Source organism: Canis lupus, chromosome 19 (genome assembly GCF_011100685.1).
Source record: "Canis lupus familiaris isolate Mischka breed German Shepherd chromosome 19, alternate assembly UU_Cfam_GSD_1.0, whole genome shotgun sequence".
NCBI classification, from domain to species: domain Eukaryota; kingdom Metazoa; phylum Chordata; class Mammalia; order Carnivora; family Canidae; genus Canis; species Canis lupus.
The window spans coordinates 35,843,994-35,863,554 of NC_049240.1; the positions used below are offsets into that span (position 1 = coordinate 35,843,994).

The 19,561-nt window shown below is 37.7% G+C and overlaps 2 protein-coding genes across 46 annotated transcripts in view; one reads left to right on the forward strand and one right to left on the reverse strand.

The window, feature by feature from the left end:
* DPP10 (dipeptidyl peptidase like 10) overlaps positions 1-19,561 on the reverse strand; it is a 1,276,525-nt gene that overhangs the window by 946,221 nt on the left and 310,743 nt on the right. The gene's annotated exons all lie outside the window — the stretch shown is intronic.
* LOC111091159 overlaps positions 1-19,561 on the forward strand; it is a 96,859-nt gene that overhangs the window by 9,337 nt on the left and 67,961 nt on the right. For 22 of the 44 annotated variants that reach the window (XR_005374142.1, XR_005374152.1, XR_005374141.1 and 19 more), the window contains one exon: positions 10,045-10,092. The exons of 6 other annotated variants lie outside the window; for them this stretch is intronic. Coding sequence is in view for 14 of the 38 variants with exons in the window: in XM_038565014.1 (XP_038420942.1) it covers positions 15,915-16,027 (113 nt within the window). In the remaining 24 variants the exon portion in view is untranslated. Of the gene's footprint in view, positions 1-417; positions 450-10,044; positions 10,093-11,515; positions 11,533-13,602; positions 15,369-15,881; positions 16,028-19,561 lie in introns of those variants that run through there. 16 more of the 44 variants (XM_038564998.1, XM_038565000.1, XM_038565003.1 and 13 more) reach the window with 6 other exon arrangements.

Genomic DNA, 19,561 nt, shown 5'->3' on the forward strand with positions numbered 1-19,561 from the left:
TTTATGTTCTTCTGCTCCAAAAGATGATTTCATATCCCAACAAAGAATATTAGAGTAATCCTGATATAATGCCAGAGTTAGGGAAAAAATAATTTTACCTGGAGAGATCATTTAGACTCCAGAACAAAGAGCTTTCTTTAATAGTCAATCTTACTTGATACCTATACTTGACCCGACTATACTGGCCTGAGTATGAAGGGTGTTATAAGAGGCAATCTGCTTCCTTGGGAAAAAAAAAAAAACACACAAGTATTTATATGTGCTTCCTACATGTTCGGACCATGGGACTTACATATTTTTAAAAGTTGGAAATGTTTAATATTTTATTAGCCTTAAATCAGATTAAGCATGACTACGGAAAAATATGTAATTCTTGGAAGTGTCCTATGGATAAAATTTGCATTCTATGTTTTCTAGTTCAACTTAGGAGGTCAAGTGGCATCGAACAAGTGAGTTTCCCCATGTGCTAGGACCCAGTCTCCTTTCCTCTATTGACATATAAAAGCTATTACTAAAGATAAAAGGAGATCCTTTCAGAAATATTGCTCCTTTTTTGTATCCAAGATATTATCTTCACAAAATCTATCACATTCTTTTAAGAAGAAGCCATACACTGACTTCATCTTTCTCAAGTGACTTATTCTTATGAGGATGGACTCTCTCTGGTAACTCTGGCTGCTGGTCGATGATTAGCCAGATAGGCAAAACACTGAGGATTATTCAGGTGATGTGGCTGTGAGGAAGCAGTCCAGGTGAGGAAGGACTGACTTCTGAGAAAGTCTGGTGCCTGTCTGAGCATTAGCAGGTATTGACCACAATGCACACCACTACAATTGGACCAATGTCCTACGCAACCATAAACTTCCCGGAAACAAGTGCAGGATGTAACAAATTGTCAGCTTCCTCTTGGTTATTACATGAGATGTGTAGAGCCAGTTCTCTGACAAAAAGCTCAAGAGTTCAATTATCCTTAGTTATTTCTGCCCACAGAATTTTTTCTCAACATATTCTAAATGAATTAGCTTTGAAGAATGGCACTTACCAGCCATAATCACAACATAGTGGGTAAGTGTTTAGGCTACTACATAAATTAAACATAACATTGATATCCAAAGTTCTCTAGGATATCTGACACTAAAACATCTTCTCTTATTGCATTCATTTTTTTTCATTTGATTTTGTAACTATTTCTTGTGAAAGGCTATCAAGAAGACAAAGCAGAGACAGAACTTTTTTTTTCAGAATTTTTGAATATGTGTGTAGTTCCTGGAAATCCTGATTATTCTTTGTGGAGAAATGACCTGCAGATGAAATAAAAACAGCAAAATGGCTGTAAGCAGGACCTGGATTATAAAAGAAATTCAGAGCTGAAGAATGGCATTGCTATTCAAGGCCAAAGTCATACTTTATATAGAAGATTTTTCTATCTTTTATAGTCCATGTGCTCTCTCCCTCTTCCAATTACATAAACTTGCAAATATTGTGTCTTCCTCTAATATTTATTTGCTATTTAATATAAATTAAACTCCCTCAAGTATGATTGCTAAAGCAAGGGGAAAAGCATATTTTTGGTTGTAAAATAAACTACTATTTTTCTTTTGCGAAAGTTTGATCAATTCATACTCTTACCACTGCTATGGGAGTATAGTTTCTCATGTCTCTCTCATGTTCCATGCAGTTGAATCATTACTAGTAGCATGTATATAGCTTCTTATGTGAATATAAAAATTAATATCATCCCTAAAAGTAAATGCAAATAATAATATAATAGTATTGTTGGGATTTTTTTCCTTCTGTAATATAAATTCCCCCTTTTTTCCATGATGGTGCCCCATGGCCAACTATCACTTAACCACTGCACTAAAGTCACACTCTGTCCCTCTTCTCCTCCTCACTCACTGTTCTCCCAGGGAAAGAGGAATGATTCTACTCTGATTTGCTGGCTTTGAAGGAAGGAATGTTGCTCATGTTGGAAAGGATTATAATTTTCCACTATTGCCTATAATGAGATGAGGTTGTTGTTTTGGTCTAATTCAAGGGCAGAATGGGCTAACTCCTTTGTCCAAAGATCTAAAGTCTATTTTTCTTTTTTTTTTTTTTTTAAGATTTTATTCATTTATTCATGAGAGACAGAGAGAGAGAGAAAGAGAGGCAGAGACACAGGCAGAAGGCAGGCCCCATGATGGAGCCTGACATGGGACTTGATCCTGGAATTCCAGGATCACACCCTGGGGCGAAGGCAGACGCCAAACCGCTGAGCCACCCAGGGATCCCTTAAAGTCTATTTTCCAATCAGCTCATTACAATAGCAGTGACATTTTAATTTTAATGTGTCTCTCTTTTCTAGTTTTTTAAGTCAATAGAAAGTTGGAAGATCAAGAGAAGTTTGCGAGTTGCCTTAACTCTGTGTGTGTGTGCTCATGTATACATATGTATATGTTTCCATGTGAGGAACCACATTCTTTTACATGGGCATTTATATTTCTGTTTGTAATTATCCAAATGGATCACAGTCTAGTAATAAGAACATGGGTGAGCTACTGAAAATTATCCGTGACTTAAAATTTTACCCAAGTTCTGTTCATAGGATCCTAACAGTAATACTACTTTTCTCTGACTGCCAAAGCATCAAAACAGTTTAGCAATTCTGTTGATCTTGCTTCCTCATGCACACCATCTTATTTGCATCTTGATCCAATATTAGTTTTCCTGCTTAATAGATAAGGCTTTTTTTCAATATCACTCTATTATTGGCATGCTAAGAATCTGTCTCTGGGAGGGAGGGAGGGAGGGAGGGAGGGAGGAGAGAGAGAGAGAGAGAATGCCAAATTGACAGAGTGTTAGAAAATTTCCTGGTGTAAATTCTCCTAACAGAGTTGCTTTCAAATTGTCAACAGTTTAAAAATAAGCTCACAGAATTCCTGAGTATGTAACAAGCAGCACCTCACTGCAAAACAAGCACTAATGCAACCCAAGTTTTCAGATTCAGACTCCTGAATTTTATTCTGTTACACTTTTTCCCTCTTCATATGGTCCTCTCTCTAGTTTAATTTACTCTAAGTCTTCAAAAATCAGATTTCTTAATTCTGTCCTTTGGATTTCTCCCTCTCAATCCATTCTCTAGGTGACGAGCAAAGAGCTATAACATGGGACTCTGATTTGGTCTTGCTCTTGATGCATTCAAGTATGTCAGAGACTTCCTGTTACCCTTATGAAAAAAATGAAATTCTTAATACCAATGATCTGATTCAAATACAGTGAACTTTTTTTCAAATACCAAAATGTATCACGATCTTGCCTTTTTTGGAGTCCTTCATTATCCTATGCCCTTTAAATTAGACCTCCTGTTTCTTCCAGATCTTTCTTTGGTAGGTGGAAGAGTAGCTCCCAAGGAGGTCTGCATACTAAGTCCTCAAAAATGTGTTATGTTGGAAAAGAGTCTTTGTAGATGTGATTAAGGTGAGGAATCTTCAGATAGGGAAAGTATCCCAGATTATCCAGATGGGTCTAGTCTAATAACATGAAGTGTTACAATTACAGAAGCTTTCCTGGTCCTGTCAGAGAAACATGATTTGAAAGGACTCAAACATCTGCCTTTGTTGTTGGAAGAAAAGGCCAAGAGCCCAACAGTGCAGCGGCTCCTGGAAGGCAGGAGTGGTTCTCACTTTATAGCCAGCAGGATAATGGAACATGGGCCCAAAAAGCTGCAAGGAACTGAATTGTCAACACTAAAAAGCAGGACATGAATTCTTCCCCTTGAGCCTTTAGAATATAACACAGCCCTACTGATAGCTTGATTTTAGCCCAGTGACTTCTGATCTCTGAAACTACAAGATAATAGATTCGTGTTGCTTAAGCTGCCAAGTTTGTGGTGATTTTATATGGCAGTAAGAGAAGACTAATGCAGGCCAGTTCATCAGATGCCAAGAATCAGCTCTGGACAGTTCATATAATGCCCATCCTATTCAAATTCAACCCATTCTACAGGCTCTAGTCTCCAAGCTATCTTTTCCCTTTACCCTAAAGTGATGTTACTACTTTCTCAATTTGTTATCTGTCACTCACATAAGCAATACTTTGATGATTAAAAATGTTTCCCAAGGACAACTTAAAGATTAAAGAAACACTGTGCTATTGATACTTCTTTATTTTGTATTTTTTCAGTGTTTTGTATTCCTGATTCATCCTTATGATGTGAATCATTTTCTCTCCTTATTCTATTCTTTTAGCAGGTGTTATGGACTGAATTTTTATGTTCCCTCCATAAATCATATGTTGAAGTCCTAACCTCCAATGTGATTGTATTTGGAGATGGGGCTTTTGGGAAGCAGTTAGGGTTAGATGAGGTCATAAAGTCATAAGGGTATCACTTGTCTGGGCCACCAATTAGACTTATGTTAGACCAATTAATCCATCATCCAAGTCTTTTAACATTACTTTCATATTCTTTATCTTCTTTTTTGTTTATTTTCTTCCAGTCTTTTAGTTTTTCAGTTTACAAAATTATTTTAGTTGTTTTTATCTCACCCATGGAAGTTTTTTTTTTTTTTTTTAATCCTTCATGATGGAACTAGTGTCGTTATAAAAAGAGACATTGGAGAGCTTACTCTTTCTCTCTCCACCATGTGAGGACACAGCAATAAGGCAGTTATCTGTAAGCCAGAAAGCAACCCTTTGTCAGAAAATTACCATGTTGGCATGCTGATCATGGATGTGTAGCCTCCAGGACTGTGAGAAAACAAACGTCTGTTGTTTAAAGAATGTAGCTTGTGGTATTTTGTTATGGTACCAAGCAGATCAAGACAGTGCATAATCCTGAGGGTTTATCATACGGACTTTTTAACGTCTAAAGTCAATCAATATGTTAACTGCTCTGACTCCAAGTGATGTAAGTACTTTAAAAACACTTTAACACTGATCAATCAGCCCCTTTTGGCTTATAATGCATGTTATATTTACTTACCAATTTCTCTATTCGCTTTCTTTAACTCTGGTGTCTTTACTGAATCATTTTTCTCCTTCCATAGTATCTTTTAGAACACCTGTTGGACCTGTGTGCATGTACCTGTTTCTTTGTGTGCATGTACTAAAACCCATTCTACCACTCACCTACTGAAGGACTTGGGTTGTTTCCAGTGAAACTTCTCTGAACATTTGTATGCAGTTATTTGTGTGAACATAAGTTTTCATTTCTCTGGGATAAATGTCCAAGAATGTGATTTCTGGGTCAAATGACAATTGCATATTTAATTTCATAAGATGATGAACAATTTTCCAGAGCCCCTGTATCATTTTAAACTCTCACCAGAAATGTATGAGAAACACAGTGCCTCTCCATCCTTGTAAGCATTTAGTATCATCACTATTTTTTAAATTTCTGCTGTTCTAATAGGTGTGTAGTGATCAATAGAGTTTTTAATTTCAGTGATGATGATTTCTGAGAGTTCTATTTAAATCTTTTCCATATCTAATTATTTACAGTAATTTCTCATTCCATGCTTATTTTTGTATCAGCTGTTATTTCTTTAACCATTTCATATATACTATTTTATATTCTATATTTAATATTTTTAGTTTAAGTCCTTGGAAATCTAGATATGTTTATTATTTCTGCAGATGCTCACTTGGTAGCGGTTTATATCTCATATGTTTATTACTTTGATTTTTGTTATAGGCTCACATTTAGTTGAATTTAATGTGTATGATTCCTAAGAGCCAAAAATGAAGATTTCCTCTAGATAGGATTTGAACTGCTCATGCTGACAGCCAGAGTTTGCTGCTGACGTGAGATCCCTTTAGCCTTCCTTCAGGGTCTGAATCAAATACAAGAGTCTCAGTTTCACTTCCAGCATTTTAGTGAGACAACCAACTGCCCCCCTTGTTAGTTTCCAATTTCAGTCAGCACTTACAAGCATGAATGCTCCAAAGTAAACTGGGTTTCTAAACTTAACTTTTGTTTTGTTTTGTTTTAGCTAATTATTGTTGTCATGAGTGTGTCCAGCTCATCGGAGAATTCCTTTCATAAAATTTGAGGAACTTAGTAAAATCTTTGTTGCAATTGACCTAAGATTTTTATTCTGTAATGGGAGGGTCTTTCTAAGCATCTTTTCTGTCATACCGCCAGAAGCATACGTCCTGGGCTCCATTTCTTATATTTGTGATCGCCCCTTAGTAGTGCTTTGTTAGTCAAATAATGCTCACTTAATGGATGAACAAACAAAGGAATGAATAATGAAAACTAGATAAATTACTCAATTCATAACCTCTTTGGGATATATCAGGATCATATTCAAACAGATGGCTCTTAGAAAATTTCCCTTCAAAACAATGAGTGAAGCTATGGTACTTTTCACATCAAAATTTTATACATACTCCCCAACACACGTATCTATATGATTTTACCACCACAGTACTACAGTTACTATCTGGTAAAAATAGATCAAAACTGTAAAGTATAATTTTTAAAAGCCGATGATGGTCAAAGGTTAACCTACCTATGAAACAATAAAAATCAAAAGAAAAAAAAAAGAAAAATGTGACATGTTACAGGCAGCTAATCTTCTGAATATATAGAGTTGGTGATTCCTGATTGAAATGACTGACCCAATACAGACAAATCATTTGAAACCATGTTCATTCAAAAGCTCGAGTCGTACCTCTGCAGTCTAGACAATGTATTTGTTATATTACAAAAGCCTAACCTCTCAAGGTCACAGCAGATAACATTTTTTCTTCCAATATTCTTGTTGCACTCAGTATAATGAAGTCTTATCTTCTCTAGAATTACACACATAAATCGAAAATTTAAGCAAAAAGTATCACATAGATAGGTGGAGGATTTAAATACTTTCCTACTCAGTGAAATTGGTGGCTTATTTAACTGTTGATCCCTTTCTTAATACATCAAAATGTTATTCATCTGTGGCAACAATACTCTTTAAACCAAAACAAATACTATGAACTCATCTTCTTCAAATTTCTTTTGGTAATTTTGATGGACTATTGGCCTTCATGGGGACAAATATCAATTTAAAAAAAAAAAAAAACCTCAAATCGTAAACAGAAATGTCAGCACTTTTAATTTACTAACCCCATAAATAATAGTTGTATGGCAAAGGTAAAACAATGCCATAGACTCAAGGAAATTTGGTCCTATAAAAAGTATGAAAGAATTCTAATTTCTCTCTAGGCATAAACTTTGCGGTTTTTTTTTTTTTTTAATTGCATGGCTGAATCTTAATGCCAGTAAAATTCGGCTCAAACTGGTTTGTTTTTTTTTTCCCCCTCAGAATAACTTGACTAGAAAGAAATCTGAATGTAATAGAAACATGATAAAAAAAATAGCAATTTAGGAGGCTGGCAATTGCAAGGAAATGAAAAACACAGTGAGATATGTCAAGCACTGCAGTATAAATAATAGAAAAATATGCAGTTTTTCAGATTAAATAAACTACCATTCCATTTTTTGATGTTCACCACAATACCATTTAGCACTACAGTTCAAGGCATCCAAGTAACTATTTAAGCAGTATTTACCAAAAGTAGTTTCATAAAGAAGCAGCCTTTGAGCCCACAAAACACAGTTTTTAGTATTTGATGTGCTCTGTGGAGTGTTCCAGATTTTAAAATGTCTTTCTGCAAAAAGCCAGGTGTGTGAAAACAATATAAAAGAAAGAATAGCCAGGATCCAAGATCTTATCAGAGTAGTGACAAGGATGAGACCACCTGAAGAATAATACACAGGAAGAGAAGGATGAAGGAAGGAAGGAGGTGCCCGGGCTGCCATCCTCAGACTTGGCTGAAATTCATTAGTTGGCCTAAGGCTAGAGTCCACACATATGCCAAATCCTAAGGTATTTGCTGCCAGATTTCACCCTCATTCCCATCGCCACTGGGATACGTGGCATTATAAACGTGCCAATTAAACAAGATACTTTCTTTGGCTTTCAGGATTCTTTATTAACACTCTCAAATTTGTCTTGATTGGAACTTACCATATATAACTGAGCATGAAGTTTTGTCAGTGTTTTTAACCTTTGTAAAGCACAAAAACTATTATTTTCACTTCTGGAAAAAAAATTAAGGAGAAAAATACAAATTAGATCAGGATATAGAAACACTATATTTTAAAAAAAGTTTAATCAACTTAAGAATTTATTTTATCAGAAATGTATACTTGGATCTATAAATTCTGAGTGGGTTGTTCAGCTAAATCATGTTAGCGCCCCCTGAAGGTCATCAGAGTGATACCTGACTGTGACTAAATCGTATCAGTGGTTTCTTAACTCTTGGGATGGAATCCCAAGTCACTTAGCAGCACACAAAAGACCTTTCATGATTTTGCCTCCTTCTAATCTCCAGATTCATTTTTCCATCTTTCCTCATTTGTTTTCACTACTCCAGCCAGAGTGGCCTGCAGTATCTCCAAAAGCACAAACTCTTTCACAGCCTGATGCCTTAAACATGTCATTATATCCTTCTAGAAGGTCTATTCTCTGATTTTTTAGCTGAAAAAATCTCTATCAATCCAGGAAGACTCATTCAGGACCCAGCCTCTTCATATATTCCACATGTGGGTAGAATGCCTTTTTCCTGATCTTCCAACAACACATATATGCATTGCTTTCCTAATGCTTACCAAACCATATTAATTTTTCTTCCTCTGGATTTTGAAAAAATCTGTGTCTCTCATTTCAGCACCCTTGGTACAAATCAGACCATCAGACACATCGGAGGTGCTCAATAAAGGAATGTATTTCATAGGAGTTTTTCCACTATTTTGTGCAGGTCAGAAATAATCTCTTGTGCCTGGCACCATTTTTATTCAGACAATGGTTAAGGCTCCACTCAGGATGTTACGTTATGGATCTGTTCTGATGCTGCCTCATAACATCTAATTGTTCGATTTGTCTGTCTAGTTATTGGCAGCCTGCTGGGTGTTAGTAGGGAAACTCACAGCTATTTTAAGAGCTACTTATTGAGTCAGTCCTGAAAGTTTTGTTTATCATTTTCTGTATTCTGCTTCCTTTTATATTCCTTGGGACCACTCAAAAGCATTTAAAGCCATCTTCCAATTTATTTTTGCAATGTATATTTCCAGCTGAGTTCTTTTTTATTACTTGGTAGTTCTTCTTGCAGAATTCTCAGGTGAGCATTGAGAAGAGTCCACATCACATTATTTCAGCTTCTCAGTTGTTTACCATTACACTGAGGAATGCAACAGGAGGGAGAAGAAAGTCAGATTCTCTTTGAGAGGTTAGATAGTACTGCACAGCAATTACAATAAGCAGAAGAAGAGATGTAGAAGCAGAGACATCCAGGTAGATTCTTGATCTAATGTTTAGGGCTTCTTCCAAAGCTGCCGTTTAAGAGGAGAAAATCTCTCTTAGGAATTTATCCTGACTTCAAGAATGTACCAAGCCATGTAATTAAAACTAGGAAGGGGGTTGATACAGGAAAAGCAAATAAAAGCAGTGACTCAGAGGAGGTGTAGCGTCTATTTCTTGAATTCTTCTGTTTGCACTTACAAAAGGAAGAATCAATCTTTAAGTAAGACAGAGAAAATACCAGCTAGCATAATGCTATTTCTAAGCCCCCAAACTGGCACTGCTAAATGCTTTTCCATCACTGTGTGGCTGTAATTCTGTATCAATGTGCAATAGAGGAGAACTAGTCACGTTAGGAAAACGAGAAATGTTTCCTTATTAGAAGATTTCTTAGAGCACTCCCTCTGAGTTTTGAATCTCTTGGAGGAGTTACATCCAGTGGTTATACAGTTCCTAAACAGTGGCATGGTGGGAAGCTGGCTTTCAGACTTCCACAGATTTGGCTAATAAGGAGACAATGGATTTAAACCATTTATTATTCCCATGACTCCGAGCAACATGAGCTCTATGCTTTCTTGGGTCCCTCTTGCCTCCCAAGTTCCATGAGGGCGGTGAATGATGGTCCAGCTATCTGTGTTACATCAGAGAAACACCAAGTTCAGGAAATCCCCAGTCTTATAAGAGAACTTCTAGTAAACCCATCTTTCCTCCTTTATAGAAATGGACCTCACCGTCCATCGACAGATGAATGGATAAGGAAGATGTGGTACGTACAATGGAATATTACTTGGCCATTAGAAAGGATGAATATTCACCATTTACATCGATGTGGATAGAACTGGAGGGTATTATGCTGAGCAAAATAAGTAAATCACAGAAAGGCAATTACCATATAGTTTCACTCATATGTGGAATGTAAGAAATAGTGCAGAGAATCAAAGAGGAAGGGAGGGAAAACTGAATGGGAAGTAATCAGAGGGGGACACAACCCATAAGAGATTGTTAACTATAGGAAACAAACTGAGGGTTGCAGGAGGGGAGGTGGGTAGAGGATGGGGTAATTAGGTGATGGGCATTAAAGAGGGCACGGGATGTGATGAGCACTGGGTGTTACGTGCAACTGATGAATTATTGAACCCTACGTCTGAAACTAATGATATACTATATGTTGGCTAATTGGATTTAATTAAAAAAAAGAAAAGGACATTATATTTATTAACCAGAAACATAAGCAAATCTCTCCAGGAAGGCAAGTGAAGCATTTCTACTGTATTCTCTTGAATGTCTCTCTATATAAATATTCTTGCGTTTGCTCAGAAGGCTGTGTGAAAATATGAGAGGTGTAGAGAAAATTATCTCCCACAGGGATATAATATGTAGTATTTTCCAAATTCATGTAAATCACTAAAATTAACTTCTTCTTTCTTTTTTTTTCCTAAGCATTTTCCCCAGTCAGTGCTCTTTAGAACACTCTTTGAAATATACAGTTGGAGGAATTATACAAAAGGCTCAGAATCAGATAACTTGGTTTAAAGGACAACTTAAGACATTCTAGTTATATGATCTTGAGCAAGTCTCTTAAGTCATATGAGCCTCAATGTTTAAGAAAATGACAAAAAAACAAATATTGTGACAAAGTTTATGATTGTGATAAACTCGATAAAAAGTCAAAATAGCCAACAAGAACTGTTAGTTCCTCTGCTTTACTTCTTAAAAAAAAAAAAAAATCCTTTTTGTTTCTAAAGTACCTTCATTTTCTCTGAGTTGTATTTGTTCACTTTCAGAAAGTTCTTAAACATTTTCCAAATACATCCTGTAAGAAACAATATTTAATCTCTACAAAGTCAGAAATTGAGTTGTGTCTCTTTTTTCCTTTTTAATACAAATTTCACTCATTTTAATGATATGGATTTTTCCCCTCTCTTGAATGAGATTAAAAATACAATTTTGGAAAATCACATTATTATCCTAAGTTAAATAATTAGATTTACTGGTGTGCTCAGTGTATCTTCCTTAAATCAGGTTTCCCAGAAGCAGGGCCTGAAAAGAAGGGATACAAGTAAGTAGGACGCGAGTAAGCTCCCAAGACAACCAGTAAGGAACTGAGAGAACTGTAATATGGCCAGATTAGAAGCTCAATGAAGACCTGGTTTAGCTACCCACTAGTATCACTCAACTTTTTCCCACAGGGAACTCTGGAGCTAAGGTAAGTAGCACCACCGATTTATCTCACCTCCAGGCAAGGCAGCTGGCTTTTTGCATGTAGTATGAGTTGGATGCTGGCTGCAGGATACCTTTGGAGAGGAGGGTTTCCCTATAAGCTCCCAGCTACTTCCCTATAAGCTAAGGACAAGTTTTCAGGGAAGGATGCAACTTCCTACCATTAGCAGCCCTGCCTGGTAAAGAGGACCTGAGTGGGCCAACAACAGAATCTCTTGAAGGGGAAGACCAATTAAAAAGACTTCAAAGCAGTAGAGTTAATGTAAAGGATAGGAGAGCTCAGAAGAGATACGATAACTTAGAACATGGTGATGATAGTGCAGATGGAGGGAAGTAGGTGGATGTAGGATTTTTAAAATAATGTTAAAGCTAAGACCTATCAATTGCCTCTCTGTTGGTATCCCTTCCTTATATCTGATTCCAAATATTGGTTCCCCTTTTGAAATTCTTCGATCTGATTCAATTTCCATAAATCTCTTAGTTGCTAACTATTTGCCTGGAACTTTGACTTTGTGTTTTATTCTGACCCTCCTGTTGGCAATTCCTCAGGTACTGTCTATCGCACAGCCTTTATAAATCTCATTTTGCACTCTTGATCTCAACTTATTTTCCTGGCCTCTGACCTATTACTGCCTAAACACTTATAAATCTCCTGTGCTCTGTTTTTCTGGTCCAAATTGCCTGCCTTGTCCCCACAACCTTCTAGTTGTGAAGTAGGATAGACAGAGCTACTTTCAGCCTAGGATCCAAATAACTTTGCAGAAAATCTTGTTCCAGACTGTAGTGGCACTCAGAGATAGCAAGAAGAAGCTATAGATAAAACTCAAAAGGTGTTTTGGTTGTTTTTGTTTTTTGTTTTGTTTTGTCTTTTAAGATTTACAGATCACAGTCTGGAACTATAGAAACAAAGAAGTAGAGTGAGTTTTACTCTCTGTCGTATAAAAGTGTTTTATAGTCCTGTTACCCTTGTATTAACTCTTCTCTTATGAATGATACCAATGCCATCAGGAATATTTAAGACAGTCATTTTCCTGTCTAATCAAGTCACAGACAGCTTGACCATGACTAAAATGGCTAGTTTACAAATATTTTGGTGCTTAGTACGGAGGGCATTAATTATCTGGAAGTTTTACTTTTCTGGGTGATTCCATCTTTCTCCTAAATGTGATCAATATATGCAGTTACTGTAATAAAAGTTTGATTAAGTAGAACACTTGGAAAGTGGTCTTTTCGATAACTTCGAAATTAACCCAATTTGTCTCAATAGTCCTGGTGAAACTCCTTTGAAAATGCATTAGTCCATTTCTTGTCTTGCAAATGGAGCCTTTGAAAATAATCGACTTTTTGTTTTATAACTGAAAATCTTACTGGACCACAAGGTTATCCAAACATCAATTTTCACTTAACTAGATTACAGGATATGAAAGACAAAAGAGGTTGCTTTGAACCCTTTTTTAAAAATTTTTTTGAATTCATGATGAAACTTTATTTTCCTATCCTTTATGTCATTTTCTGACAAGCCAAGTGCAGACAATGTACAGTTAATTGAGGTTTCTGCTATTTTCCAGTGTGATTAATCAAGGTTTTGCTATAAAATAATTCATTTTTCATGCATAGAGACATCTCTAATTTAGCCTTATTTTTTTACAGGGTTAGAGGGAAAACGTGAGCCCATACATTTATTTGAAATACAATTAGAATAATGGAAACATCTATATCTCTTTAGCATTAAAGACTGTAGAATGGACAATTAAAAGCTATCCCAGATTAATACTATTAAAATGTCATGAGTAATATAGGCTTGGCCATCTGATTTATCATTCATCATTACTATATAACTTACTCAGAAGCCATGTAATGAGGAGGGATGCTATATTAACACAGCTATGAATTCTTAAGTAGAGGAGGAAAAAACCCTCAGATTAGATTGCATCTCGGAATAAGGACTTCAACTGGCTAATATGTGATTCACTGGAATGGTAGCTTGGGGATCTGTTCAGCATATGCTATGTCTATGGCACTTGCAGAAGTGCGGATGGCCAGGTATGGAGTTTACAATATTATGAAGCCATTGTTTGGTAGAAAGTGTACAGTGTTGAACTGACTGCACATATCAAAATGGCAACTGCTTTCACTGATTTTTTTCGGGCAAGAGTTCTGGTAATTATTAGATATGAACTTGTGTGAATTGGCAAAAGTCTGGCTCTAAAGCTGATCAATAGAAATAACTCCTCTTTGAAGTACACATGCAGAGAACCATCAGAGCTCTGGAGTCAGGCCAACTGAGGATTGTGTTTAACACAGAAGAGGACCCAAACCTGCAAGGCCAGCTGATTAGATTTTAGATTCTGTAAGAACTTTGAAACCCTATGGAAAGGGTCCCTGCAAAACCTAAATGGGTGTATGAACTGAATAGGGCTTGGGGATTGTCAGCTATTGACCAACAATATTTCAATCAAAGTAATTCCACTGTTCTGAAACCTGACCACACATCAACAATACCTGGAAAAACTTTTAAGTGCAGAATGCCGAGTCCCATCCCCAGATCTGCTGATTCAGGAGATCTAAGCCAGGTTGTGAAAATGTGCATTTCTAACAAGTTCCAAGATACTATTGGTCTGAGGGTCATACTCTGAGAACTATCAAATTCTATTATATGTTGGATCACTTAATAAGAATTTATTTGAAGAAAGCATTCTAAAGCTAAAAAGATCTAAAAATAAGTTAAAAATGTTGAAAGCACATTATCAAACTCTTTCTGGCATATCTATTTTCCCTTTTCATGCCCTTTGCCCTGAAGTCTCTGGTACCTGCACAGTTCTGACTGCCAAAGGCACCCCAGTGTGCAAACTATACTCATTCTGATTCACTTGCTTCCTTCTTCCCTCTTTCCCTCCTCCATGTATTCAAGACAATCGTTATAGGCCCCAGGCCAGGTGCTGTGCATTCTAATATAACTAAGCCTTTGAGAAGTTTACAATCTGGTATGTAAAGTATTCACATGATGACCAACATGAGAAATACTTCAACAGAACTTTCCACATACTCTTTTGCCAAGGAACAGTGATTTTTTTCCTAGAAGTATGAATACATGTTCCTCTTAAGAGATAATATTGGAACTTATTCTTAAATGAGGAGTCAAATTTTCCTAGTCAGGAATAAAAAAGGTGATGTTTTAGGCAAAAAGAAAAAAAATGACATGAGAAAATGCTTAGAAATTTCTGAATGTCTCACAATTAGGGATGGAAGGAGTCAAAGAAAGAATAGCTTGAGGGAGACATTTTGTTCTTGCCATTTTATCATTTTGCATTGACATTTTATGAAGACTGAAGCCCTGTGAGGGCAGGGATGGTGATTTATAATCTTTCTTAAATTTGTTTTTAACTCCCAGTTGTCATTCTCTGGCCCTATCTCATAGAAATTTGGATTTATTGTCAGTGGTGGAGCTTAGACTTCAGGGCTTGGATGTTGCTCCTTGGGTCACTCTCATATGCAGCACTCTCAGAGCTCACTGCAAAGTCAGCTCTGACTCTGAACTATTTTCAAAGCACCCATATTGGGTTACAAATATGGAGGACTGAACTGAGATGGTTCTCAAATTCTCTTTCTAGGTGTAAATACATTTTTTTTCTATTACATGCATGTGTTTCTCCCCTCCAACTTCAACTGTTGCCAACCAAACATCCTGGGATCATGACTCTGATCTCCCAGAATCCTTCTCATGGATGAGGTCCTGTTTCATTCTTCAGATCCCTAAGTAGTAACTTTTCTTTGCCGTTTTCTGAACCAACACACCTTCAGGTGTGTAATACCTCTCTTCAGGTAGGTAATACCTTTTTTACATTCTTCCTCCTACCACAGGTTTCTTTCTTTCTGCTTTGCATCTTTAGGGCCTATTTTAACTCCTACTGCTTGGGAACTATGCAATAAATATTGACTTCAATTGATATTACAATGAGGAGAGAGGCCCATAAAAGAAGTAAAGAATACAGTCTGAAAAATAAAAGAAATAGTAAAGAATGCAGGCTGTGACAACTCTCTGTTGTGGGATGTATTCCTTTCAGAGCTCTGGACACTCTGCTTTCCCCTGCCTCTGCTGCCTGTGCCTTGCAACCCCTTGTCTGACAACTGGTACTACTCACCCTGCAGTCTTGGCTCAGAAGGGAGGAGATTCTATCTCAGTAGATTCCCCAACATGCATACACACACACACACACACACACACACACACACACACACACAGTTTTCCCCAATCAGGACATCTTGTTTGTTTTCTTCATTGCACTTAATACAATCTTCCATTTGTTTCCTTATTTACTGTCTTTCTTTCATTAGATTGCAAAGATCAAGAGGTCAAAAACCTAATCCATGGTAATCACAAACATGGTAACCTGTTTCCTAGTCCAGTGCTGGGTACCCAAAGGAGAGGGTTCAATAAATATTTTTGGAAAGAATGAAGGAAGAAAGGAGAAAAAAACAGAGTATGTATACCAATAGAGATTCATTTCCCAGTCTTGCTAAATAAAATATTTTGCCAATATGTTTATATAAACAACTTGGCAACTTATCAACAGAAATAATTATTTCCGTTAGATCATTAAAAAAAGATAAATCTGCATTCAATGACAGACTCCAAACTGAAACAGTCACATTGATGTTTTCACCAAGTTGTTAATGTATCCCATCTTTCTTTTCTTTTTTTTTTTTTGCAATTCACTAACATGATATTTAACTTTTTAAATAGTTACTTTGTTTGCAAGACTATTTATTTTGCATGCAAATCAAACCCCAGTTTATATTTGAAAAAAATCATGTTTTCATTTGCTATTTTATTTCATAATCTCATGCAGGTGTTGTTCTCATCAATAGGATACTCAGAGTCTGGTTAATTGTTGTTAATTGTTTCATAATCATTCCTGAGAAAAAAATCAATGATAGAAATGTCACCTTTACACATGAGAACAGGCTACCTTGGCCTCAAGCAGACTTTCCTAACCCATGCTACAAATTACAATTATCTGGGGGAACTTTTAAAACAAATACAGAAGCTAGGCTCCACTCTGAGATTTGAATTTCATTGGTTTGGGGTGGAGCCAGGGGATTTCTACTATTTTTAATGCCCCCAGGTGATGTTAATGTGCAGCCAAGGTTGAGAATCAATGACTTAAAGAAAGAAAAATAACTCTGCTCAAGCAGACAATGGACCACTTGCTCTCCAGACTTTGAGGGTTGTCCTGACTTTCAAATCAATCGAAACATCACACATGAAAGGCAGAGAAATTACTGCTACTTGTGCTCTCAATGCTGGCAACTTGAATAAAGCAATGAATATAAAAGACTAGAGCTGGGGAACTGCTAAATCTAGTGATTGGCTCAGAAGTGGAATTGGTTGTGAACAGAATGAATGGCCACCCCAACCAAGCCTGGCCACCAATCTGGCCATTTGAAGCTCTGTGCTAAGCCTCTGCCCATGTTGCTCTCCAACCCTACAACATCCCTACAATGTCCTTCTCCTGTCCTGCCACTAAGAGCCTGCCTTCCTTCCTGGAGCCAGCCAAAGCCACGATGCTCCAGTTGAAGGGCTACAGGATTTAGCTCCCTTCCCCATCTTGGAGTCTGACCTGGAAAAAAAAAAAATCTTGAACTGAGAAACTACCTAAGTACTAAGCCTTCTGTTAGACATTTCACATCATTTCCTTTAGCCTTTGTACTAATTTCTTTTTACCACAACTATACATATTTAACATCATATTTGTGCCCTATTCCCCAAAATGACAAGTTCTTCAAGGTCAAGTATAATATGAAATATTTCATTACATTAAGACACAAGGCTAAAGGATGAAGGAAGGAAGAGAAAGAAAATTCATAGTTCTTCCTAGATATAAAGTGGAATCTTGTTTCCATTTCACAACGGATCCGGTGATTTATCTTACTATCCCCATTGTGTAGATGTAAAACTGAGGCTTGGAGAGATTAAGCAACTGAACTAAAAAAGCATAGCATTTGAGCTCAAATTAGTCACTAATTAAACCTCCCGAGGTTGGGGAAGAGAACGTTAACCTGGTATCTGAGGTGAGAGTGGGGTGACAAGCTTGAGACATAGTTTTATTTTTGGGGGGCCTACTAATAAATCACCCACTTTCCAGAAGAAGAACATCCATTAGTCCATCATTCCTGGTCTCTTTCTATTCCTTCACAAAATGTGCTTTCTTTGGGAGTGATGAGTAATTCACCTGATAGGCTTGACAGAAGGAAATGGATTTCCTCAGCTCTTTTTCTCGTCATTCCCTTCAGGAGCTAGCTGCCTGTAGGGGCATGCCTTCTGCCCTGCTTCCTCACCCCAGAAGTCTCCTAGGGGCAGGTGCTCGTAAGGGGAGGTGTGTGGGGTTCAGTGCTGCCTGTGAAGGGCGCACTCGTCTATCAAGTTCTGGGGCTCAGCCTCACGGACAGCAGAGCTGACTTACTGTCACATTCACCACCATCAACTTCATCAGCAAAAGTAACATTTTCATTTCCTTTTCTGTCTTTTATGAATTGGTAGAAAAAAAACTGAAGCAAGTGAAACAGGGGTGTCCTTTAATTTGATCCCTTAAGGGACGCCTGGGTGGCTCAGCAGTGGAGCATCTGCCTTTGGCTCAGGCCATGATCCCAGGTCTTGGGATCGAGTCCCACATCAGGCTCCCTACATGGAGCCTGCATCTCCCTCTGCCTGTGTTTCTGCCTCTCTCTGTGTGTCTCTCATGAATAAATAAATTAAATCTTTTTAAAAATAATAATAATTTGATCTCTTAAAATGATGGTTCTCTTAGTCTGGGAAGAACAGCATTAGTAGCCCCTGGGAACCGTGTAGAAATACAAGCGCTCTGGCCCCATCCCAGACAACAATCTGTGCTTTAACCCCCCTCCGGAAGCTCTGCTATGGACACGATCTTGAGTCGTGACGCTTTTGGCTATATGACAATAGGCAAGAGTGGCATTTTTGTCTTCCCAGCTGGAGGAGGAGCATGAGTCTGCGATTGGGTGCAAGTCGGTATAGGATGATTGCTGAGCAGGCTCTGATGGTACAGATTGAGAAATGATGGTGGCTAGAGACATGCCATCTATCAGTTCTTTCTTCCAAGCTTTGATCAGAGTGGTTGCCTGATTTTATTGTACTTTGTTTTGTTTTCTCGTTCTTCTCTATTGCTGTAGCATTTCGGTGTCTAAAAGGTTGGGAGGCTTTAAAGCCCTTTCCATTTTACAGATAGCTGAAGAGTAAGAAGATTATTATCTTTCCATTGTCATCCCTGAAAAAACTCCCAGAAGAGGAGGAGGGGGGAGCACTTGGTCAGGAGGAGGGGAGGCAACCTGTCCTTCTGAGAATTTACAGCTGAATTCAGTTGGGAAGTCTCGTCTAAGGCAATGGTTGTCAAAGTGTGGACCCCAACTGTTAGTATCATTTGGACACTTACTAGACATGCAACTTCCTGGCCCTGTCCCAGACAGCTGACTCACAAACTTGGGAAGAGGATCCAGCAGTCGGAGTTTGAGCAAGCCTGTAATGCACACACTAATGTGTGAGAGCCTCCGCGGGGGCCTTACTGCTCGTAGTGTGGTCTGGCACAAGAACAGAGGCATAACCTGGGAGCATGTTAGAAATTCAGATCTCAGGCCTCATGCCAGACCTACTGACCTATTCATAATCTGCATTTTCACAAAATCCCCAGGTGACTGGTGAGCACATTAAAGTTTTAGAAGCACTGGTGTGAGTCAAGGATGCTAATGCCGAATCAAGGAATAGGAGTGAATTGGATTTTAATGAGGTTTTTATCCCAAACTACAAACATGGAAGGTACTATCTAAGGACGGAGGAAATGCTGTGTGGAGATCTAAGCGTCTGAGGCACCTGTTTCAGTCTGGATGCTCTCATGGCCTCAGGCTAACTCAACTGGTTAATCACAACATGCAACTCTCTTAGGCCTAGACCACTGCCAGGGACTTCCTGTACCTAATTCCAAGACAGAAACCTGCACTAG